Source organism: Atta colombica, unplaced genomic scaffold (genome assembly GCF_001594045.1).
Source record: "Atta colombica isolate Treedump-2 unplaced genomic scaffold, Acol1.0 scaffold38, whole genome shotgun sequence".
Taxonomy (NCBI): Eukaryota; Metazoa; Arthropoda; class Insecta; order Hymenoptera; family Formicidae; genus Atta; species Atta colombica.
The window spans coordinates 4,300,059-4,309,942 of record NW_017259490.1 but is presented as its reverse complement, the minus strand read 5'-3'; the positions used below and the strand labels follow the sequence as shown (position 1 = coordinate 4,309,942).

General features: G+C 38.4%; 1 protein-coding gene across 1 annotated transcript in view; it reads right to left on the bottom strand.

Moving 5' to 3' along the window:
• Positions 1–9,246, bottom strand: part of LOC108691050 (G protein-coupled receptor kinase 1) — a 23,659-nt gene extending 14,413 nt beyond the window's left edge. The window contains exon 1 of the mRNA XM_018198674.1: positions 8,195–9,246. Coding sequence (XP_018054163.1) covers positions 8,195–8,307 — 113 coding nt within the window. The 5' untranslated portion in view covers positions 8,308–9,246. The remainder of the gene's footprint in view (positions 1–8,194) is intronic.
• Between the last annotated feature and the right edge of the window lie 638 nt (positions 9,247–9,884).

Here is a 9,884-nt window from a genome sequence, read left to right as displayed (position 1 = left end):
TATATATATATATATATAATTGAACTAGAACATATGTGATAGGAAAAAGGAATTTGTTGTGGGAGCCAATGGAGGATTAATGTGGCGATAGATTGATAAATCCTCTCGAACTAATACGCTTATGGTTCCCCTCGTCATAATAATCCGGGGATTTATAGAAAGCCGTTTTGCGAATTAGAGAATTTGCAAATTAAAAGAATTTAAAGAGAAAAAGAAAGAAACATCAGTACATCAATGATACGAACAGAAGGAGAAACAACAAACAAAAATGGCGAGAGAGAAAGAGAGAGGGGGGAGGGAGGGGGAGGGGAGAGAGAGAGAGAGAGAGAACAGAGAGCAAACTTTATCAAGTCAATACTAACAATGATTTAACTATTTGCCGCGAAACAATAAGATACTTCGTTTCGCATTCGTACTTTCTCGACAACATTCTCATATTGTCATTTTGATCATTTTAAAAATTAATTACTACAGCAAAATGCTCGATGCTTGTGAAAATCGCGACGTTTTTCATCAGAAATAAGGGAGAAGGAGAGAAAAAAAGACAGAGAAAAAGAAGTACGGAGAAAACAAAGTTTACATTTGCACAGTAATACGCAATTTCGGTATCTTCGAGCTACGTATATTTTTTTTTCTGTAAACATATACCAGAAAATTTACCATGATTGCTCCACCTAGCGTACGCAGAATCGCGCTGTAGGATATCGAATACCAAGCTGTATTGACGCGATCGCTTATATGTATTTCACGCGGGAGCAAAGACGGCAGTTAATCAAAGTCGAAAATTGAGTTGTTCCCAGCTTCTACTATATTAGACATAACGATGATACGTGCCGTATCATACGATACCGCATTATATTTTATAGTTCAAGGATGTACGCACGAACGCGAAGTGTCCCTCGGTGTTTCCGAGGTATCAGTCTCCGTGAAATGTCGAACGTAAAAGCGTTGAGAGAATGAGCTCGTAAGAAAGTTAAAGGCTGTGGAAAGGCTGTGGCCGGCCATCCTCTCGCAAACTTGACAGATAATATAACCACATTATCTATTCAAGAAAAAAATGTATTTTTTTCTTTTTGTGCGAAATTCTCTGTTAACCTTTAAGCAGATAATAGCAGCGTAGCTACAGAACACCACATTTCCTTTGATTTCTTTAAAATCTTATTCTGGAAAAGGAAAAGATGTAAAGAAGATGCAATTTTTTTTTAATCTTGTTCTAGAAAAGGACAATAAAAGGTATTGTTGAGATAGCGAGAAGTTTTAAAGGTTGTCTACAATGGAGGTAATAAGCCGTAAAGTGTGAGAAATTGATCAATCATAGTCGATTATTCTCCTCACATTCGACTGTGATTGGTTTCTTACGGCTTATCTCCACTGTATATACAGACAATTCTTTAAAATTCATCATTATTCTTCTATCTATTTTCTTCATCTCATAAAGATATAACTAATGTAAATTTAACTATAATAACTATTAGAAATGTATACTAGAATAACTAGTAGAAAATATAATCATGAAACTAAACATTTTATTGAGATGTTTTGAGTCTATACGGAAAGGACATTTTTGCTAAAGTATCTTAAAAATTTAATTAGATATATACATTTAAAAATAATTCTGAGCCATCAAAATAATTATATAAAACACTCAAATCGGTTGCTGGAATCAAAATTTTTTGCAATATTGCTCATCATAAAAATTGCGTAATTAGGTTGCTGCGTAATTATATAGATAGATAGTCGAACAAAATGATTTTTTGTATCTATAAGCTACATTTTTAGATACTTGAGTAAAATCATTATTTCCTTGCTTATTTATCTTTCTGTTAACTTGCGTTTCATTAAGTTTGTTTGTTTAAATATTGTTTCGAAGTCATAATTTTATGCATTCAAAAAAAGACACGTGTACGGTGAAATATCGCGTAAACTGCATATTTTTCTGCTTTACGCGATTTATGAACGCGATTCATAATTTACTGAGTTTTCTCTCGATTTTTCCCAGGCTCGGGAATTTTCTCCCCTTTAGGAATCTTATTTTACGCGACGCGCGGGTACACGATCCCTCTGCAGGTGGTTCGCAAGAGCACCTTCGCGAAATGCACTCGAAGGGCATGGTTATCCCGGTGTCTCCAGATGCGCGTTTACGCATTTTTAACTTAAGCGCCTCGTGAAGCGGCGAGGGTTATACAGCTATACGCGATACCGCTTGCGCATTAATGCTGTCATGAATAATCTCAACGTCGCCGCGGGATTTTTTTTTTCCTCTTTTAATTAGCCAGCGCTGAACGAGAGGGAGAGGCTCTGCGACGTCGTCGATGACAGCGTTAACGTTGACTTATACCGGATTTACAGTCGACGTACGGTCGACTGGGTCGGTGTGACAAGTCGAGTATACTCGACCAGTGTCAACGCTTTTAGTTGGAGTTAATTTTAGTCTAATATTAGTCGACTAAGCTTCTCTCAGCGATTACTACGCTACGTAAGCTAAGCATATGACCTGGTTATAGTTTATTTGAGAAAAAAAGACCGTCGGCACACACCGGGTGTCCCCATTCGGTCGCTCAAACTCACCGTCGGACGAGCCTACCGCCGCGTGCCGCACATATCTCCTCTATCCTGATAATGTTAATAACGTTGACGAGTTGCGGATCGAAATTTTATCACGTCGATGATCGTCAAAACAAGCATGATTTACCCACGTCCGCAGACGAACGCCAACGCCCCCGTTCGAGTCTCCAGTCTTTCTCAATGGCGCGATAAAATTCATGACGAATAATAGAAATCTGCTGTTCACTAAGTTACAAAGGCGTTGCAAAAATAATGAACTAAAAACAACTCGCGCACTCTGACATTTTTTAGAATATACCTATTGGAGATGTATCGGGGATCCGATCCAAGCCGTAATAATCGAAGGCTGATCAGAGAATCGGAGGCGTATATATTCTCCACGCGCATGATTTCTCGTAGAGTGTTCGAGAGGAATCCCGGCCGCTTCTGGATCGTATTTATGAGTAGGTACATTCGCGACACAATCCATAAAGTGCGACGTTACGACTTAGTTATTATGACGTGACGGTTTACGCGGAGCTTTAGATGCAAACGCGAAGGAAGTTCTATGGAAACGGTAATGGACCTCACTGGTTAATCCAAATTTAATGGTTATGGGATAGAGTGACCAAGATGATTAATCGAGTCAAAACGTAGAAACAAGATCGATATTGCATATCCCTTAACTAAGTTCTGACCTCTATTATAACGTTTTAAAGAGAGACGATAGTAAGTGATAAACCGCGCAATTCTTAATTATCTTGGAGCTGCGAACTTAATCTAATAGAAAAGTATGGGTTTTATTGTCAATTTTTCTTTTGAAACTTAAGCCGCACACAATATTACGTGACGTAAACTCTTTATTAGCACTGAAAGAATTTCCCATTATTCTGTCATACAAAAGTTATCTCACTTATACCAGTAATCAAAGTCGACCCGACTTTCGCGTAAACGCGTAAAAAATAAATCTGACTCAAACGATACAATCTTTTGATCGTGGCGCGACACATAAATTGCAAAAGCATCGCAGTATGTTTGAAGATGTATTCAAAAATACACTCTAAAGAATATAAATGTAGATTTAACATGCGATATTATAATTATCTATATTATATATCTATATTATAATTATTACTATGATGTCAATATTAACACCATCAAGATATGGATTTAAAACTTCTGTATGTATTAACACATCAAAGTATGAATTTAAAACTAATATTTACATCACATCATCAAGGAATTAAAACCCTCATTTATAACATTAAGGTATGTTGATGTTCCCACCCGAGTATCACACAGTTATCATTTTATTCTTTTGTTCGATTATTCGATATTAAACATGAATAAAGTAGTACCTAGGGAACATTCAGGTGAGAATGTACGCTCCCACGTGGATTTAACACCAGGGGTTTTAAATCTACACCTTTGATGGCGTTAATGCAAACATTTTAACCACACCTTGGGCGCGTCCATTCTCTCCTTCTTGTTTAAAACCTCCGGTGTTAAATCTACACCATTGACTAATATTCATACTCGGTTCTTATATTTAAGAAGCCCCTTGATCATCTTAAGTACAATCTTAAGACGTCACGAACTAATCAGAGGACCGTATTAGCATTTTAAGACATTATTTAAGACAATCTTGAAATAAAAACAAACTATGAATCGTCCCATGCACTAAAAAATCTATTTAGTTGAATCAATTAATTTCTTGTTTGGCGATGGACAAATAAATCCTTGGTTGATGCAATAAAATAATTCAGTTAAAGCACAAAATATTTGGTTATATTGTAGTATTTTACTTGTCTCTGATAAATATTGACATCTGATAAACTTGTTAAAATGTTACAATAACCAAATGTTTTGCTTCAACTGGATTATTTTATTGTATCAATCAAGGATTTTATTTATCCACATTCAAACAAGAAATAAATTGATTCACTACAAGTAAGAATTTAAAATGCCTATAACAATCGAAGCTGGATCTTAGATGCTTAAATAATTTCAATGAATTTACATACTAAATATATTATAGTAAGTAAATTGATTCAACTAATGGATTTCTCAGTTGTGTTGATGTTAATATTAACGCGGTGAGCATTACATAAACATCGTATAGTTAAATCTACGTTTATATTTTTTAGTGTGCTATACGCGATTAATTACATAGAATCATTGTTATCGCCGTTCCGTGCGCCGACGGCTTTGAAGGAATTGCTCATGAATCGACCACGCTTCGCGAACTTTACTGCTGAATACAGTTTAGCGAACTTTCGCAAGAGAGATACCGCGTCAAACAATCGATACCCGGAGCTACTCTTCGCCGACGGCAAACCTCCGTTTGTGCAAAGGCGAGAGATACGTCGTTCAAAATGACACGACAAGAGAATCGAAATATTTCAAAATGGATTTTAAGATTCCATTAACAGACACAGCTATGTAATCCGATATTCAACATCCATTCATTCACGCACCAAGTTCGGTGTGCCAAGATACTGTTTTCTGATTAGTGAGAGAATGACTGACAGAACGATTACGCGATTCCTAGCTAATCGGTTCGATCATTTCTTTCTTTTATATGAAGATCGAGAATAAAAATGAATTATATACAATTTGTCGTTGATGTAAAGAGTATGGATGGGATGTATTAATAGGATGTGTCCGGTGTGTATTTGCGCAAGGACACTTCGTGACACGCGACCTACTGATTCTATTAGCTCTTCGCGAGCGTGAAACACAGCTGAGCCATAAAATTAATTACGTAAATGAATGGATCCTAAGCATTACGAAGGAGTTTGGTCGTCAAACGCATTGCCGATGCGCTCGATTTTACGTCAATCCAGAGATAAATCGAACGGTTGCGAAGAACTGAAAAAAATTTTTCAAAAGCGGATTAGTAACAATTTGAATAGTATGTTAAGAAGTGTCCTTAAAAATATACATTTCGGATTACTTTATTAGTCTATAAACTTAAGAGCAAGAGAAATGAATATGTGTGATCGGAACGTTCCGATGATTTATTATTTATGAAAAGCTAGTTTATTGAGTATATTTCCAGAATTATTGTCTATAAAAAGAACGATTTTGCTGAAGTATTTAGCAATTGGCTAGATACAGATAGATTAGTATTTATCTAGATATAGATCTAAACAGAATTTTATTGCATCATCAAAATAATTACTTAAGGACGCTCAAATTAATTGCTCCAGAATATCAACATTTTTTTTGTAGCATTGTCGTCATGCTTGAACCTCTTATATAATTATTTTAACGATCCAACATAATTATTTTAATGATTCAACATAATTATTTTGATGGTCTAACAAAATTATTTTCAGATCTAACTAAATTTTTTAATACTTCAGCAAAATCGTTCGTGTAGTAGGTTCTCGAGCGTCTTTCGATTTTGCGGTTTGTAAAATTTTTATGAGTCTACAATTTTAATTTTGACATATACATTTTCCGGCTATAAAAGAAAAATAAAGTAGGGAGAAAGCACGTGCTTTCGAATGACGGTTACTTGTAAAAGTTTCTGACTTTTGCTGACAGCAACCTTCGTGTTCTTCGAACACGTAATGTTTTTCCTTATTCGTCGTTTTCGGCCGCGCACATGAAAAGCTCGCTTGGTGTGACACGTGTGAAGTTGGCACCTCATCTTTTTGCACCACAAGTTTTAATGCAAGTTCTATTTGTACCCTCAATAATTCTATATAGTTGCTAGATTTTAGAAATAGTTCGATTAATTTAACTAAAAAAATAACATTTGACAATTTAAAGTGTTAACTTCATTTTTTTCTCCAACCTTTTTCTGTACTCAGAGTGTATAAAAATTGATAATTAATGGAATTTTCTTTCAAATCATAAATCAGTAAAACTTGAGTAATATTAACGGGAACTGCCGTCAAAAATAGCAATATTTATCATTTTTTTTGTACTTTCGAGAAGAAAATGTGCTAGATTTGCGAAATTAATACGCCGTATTTTCATTTTTGGTTTTTTAGTATAAAAAATGCGGAATTCTTTTTTATTTTTATAGGAATTAGAACTAGAATGGAGAGAGAGAGAGAGAGAGAGAGAGAGAGAAAGAGAGAGAGAGAGAGAGAGCTACTGAAACTGTCATTATTTTTTTTATATTAATAGAATGTCATGCTAACTTCACATATCATGTTTAAAAAGAATCTATGAGGTTAACACGACATTCTATTAATATAAACAAAATTACAATACACACACTTTTCATAGTTTTACACTTCCTTATAAAAATAAAAAAAGTTTCACAAATTTTATACTAAACATTGTTCATATGTTTTACACTAAAAACCAAAATTGAATGTATCCAATATATATGCCAATCATGATTTTTTAGTAGAAAAAAATGGCATATTTTTTTATTTTTATAAGAAAACTGTGCAACTATGAAAAGTGCTACTGTCATTTTTTTTTTACATTAATAGAGTGTCATGCTAACTTCACAGATCTTTGGCGTGTCGCCAGCAAAAACGAAGTTCGCTCTACCGAATCGACTTATTTTCACGAGGCCGAGAGCTACGGTTAACATCCGTGGTTTGCCGACCGAAAATAACGCGAACAGTGTAAACATTGGCAAGTTATAATCGATGCAAAGTACCGATCGGCGAAAAGGTTTTCGCGAGAGAAACAGAGATAGCGAAGGACGGAAGAGAGGGAATGAAATTTATTCTATCCTAGGTATTAAATCTTTCAAAGGTAAACCAAAAGTTTAACGAGTATATCGTACGTGGGTTACATATTTGTGCACATAAATGATACGGGATGTCGATATCATCGCGTGAGGAATCAGAAAGTAGATTACCGGTTACTCTACTCCCTCGAAGGAACTTTAAACGTCAAAATGTCACGGAGTGGATGATTTAATCACTTTTGAAATGCAGGAGAAATCGATCATCCTATGTGAACTTGTCTTTACTAAGATCACGTGAATCCATATGATCTTTCGGATGGATCGCAAAACCCGCGAATTATTAATGCTCGTTTCTGTCAATACAGATTAAGTTCGATTCGAGTTCAACTTCATCTTCTTCTAATTCTTATACCCGTTTCTACCAATGCAGTTCAATTTTAATCTCGATTATAATGCCTTCTACCAATATAGATTAACTTCAATCTTAGTCCAACTTATTTTTAATCTTTTTCTAATTCTTCAAACTAGAAAAAGAGAAAGAGTTGAACCGAGATTAAAATGAAACTGATGAAATAGAAATGAGCATAAATGAAATCTAGACATTGGAGATGGAAAATTCGACGCCGGCTGGAAGCCAGCTGTAAACGAGGCACACGCGTAGTGTCGAGCCCTCGGCAACTGGTCAACAGTGGTTTTGTTTGTAAACATTATTTATTCCTGGCGGTCCCGCGGAGTTTTCACGCGGGTTCCCCGTGAAGGGAAACGACGACGTGTCGGCGACAGTGGAGGAAGAGCAGGGAAGAAAAAGAGGCGGAAGAAGAAGGGAGGGGCAGGAAACGGGGAGAGGTCCTCCGGCGGATGTGCGGACGGACGGATGGACGGACCACTGCCGCGCCGTCCGCCTCCTCCTCCTCCTCCTCTTTCTCCTCCTTCGTATCGAACCGCACGCAACGCCACACGGAAATCACGTAGAAGAGGAGTGCATACCTAGGATCTGGCAGAACGATCTTCTTGCTAGCACGGGCGGCCGGCGTGCACTTGCTCTTCTCCATAGCCATCAGGTAGCTGACATCGGCCAGCACCGCCTCGAGGTCCGCCATTTTCCTTGGTGGCTCCCTTTCGTCGGTGGATTGTCGCACGATGATCACCCCCTTGGTCGTCGCCGAATGGGGGTTCTGGCCTGCGTCCTCTTCCTCCTCCTCCTCCCCTCCTCCTCGCTCCTTCTAGCCGTCGTTCGGCACTACCGGACACGCAGCCAACCGCTACGCTCTGCCACAGGCGGTGCCTCCGCCGTCCGTTTCTCACTGCCGCATATTTTTAGCGTAACGCCGACGACGATGACGACGATGGTGACGACGAGGGCGACGACGACGGTGTCGGCGGGGATGGCATCCCGTGCGATCGAACGAACTTGATAAACGCCTCTCTCAGGTCACTCTTGCGCGGTTCTCTTTAATTGACAGATCCAAGACGGACGTCGAGGATCAACGAGCGACGGATCGTAACACGGCTGAACGCGCAGCACTGACTGAGGTTAGTGTCGTGGCAAGGACAACACGATGCTTTCCTCGCGGAGGACAATGCTCTCTTTCTCTCTCACTCCCTTTCCTCTCTCTCTCTCTCTCTCTCTCTCTCTCTCTCTCTCTCTTCCCGTCGCGCTCTTCACCCTCTCGTCAACATCAAGATTTCACTTTGTTCTTATTTTCTTTCCTCTTGGTGGACGCTGCGTTATATTCTTCCGCCTCCTTCTCCTTCTCTTCTCGTTTCACAGTATCGCCTTTTATACGTACCGGATTACGCGCTGCGACGAAGCTGACTTGCTGTCAATCGCGCTAGGCCACATTTTACACGAGCGATCGCGATGTCGTTCTCCTCGTCGCGACTGACACTAGTCAGTCCAAGTGGCTCCGAGTTGTCGAGGTTATATTCCGCGCATTCAATCTCCTCGTTGGGGAAACACACGAAAATTTCACTTTAAAAACGAATATAATGAATGCACTGACAAGACGACGATAGTATTAACATCAAGCACAACTTCACAACTGCTCGCGACGAATCGCACTACGTAAATGTACTACTTGCTCCGCTTGCGTCCTAATTGCTTCAGCGCTCTCTTGTGAGTTAGACGAGAATTATTGTCAATAAAGTAATTCTCCTGTAATCCGACTTACTATTGGAGCAGTCAAGAGGTTCGTATCTTTGCTAAATTCGAGTGATTGCTGATAAGACAGTCTCTCTGTAATTTTTTATTTTTTATAATTGCTCAATCAATATCAACTGTATACAATTAAAGAAATAAGAAATAAGAATTATTCAACATATTAGGTGTAGTAAAAAGAAATCCATTATTTTTCTATTTAATTTCATGTAAAAATAATGGATTTCTTTTTACTACACCTAATATTTCAATCTATCAATCGAAAATTAAATACATAGTTTCTAGAAGATTGAAATCCTATTATTCATTGCACAGAGCGTTGTGTAAACTCTACGTAAAACACACACACACACACACACACACACGCACGCACACACGCACGCACATGCACGCACACACGCACGCACATGCACGCACACACGCACGCACACACACACGCACGCACGCACGCACGCACGCACGCACGCACGCACGCACATGCACACACACACACACACACGCGCGCGCGCACGCACGCAC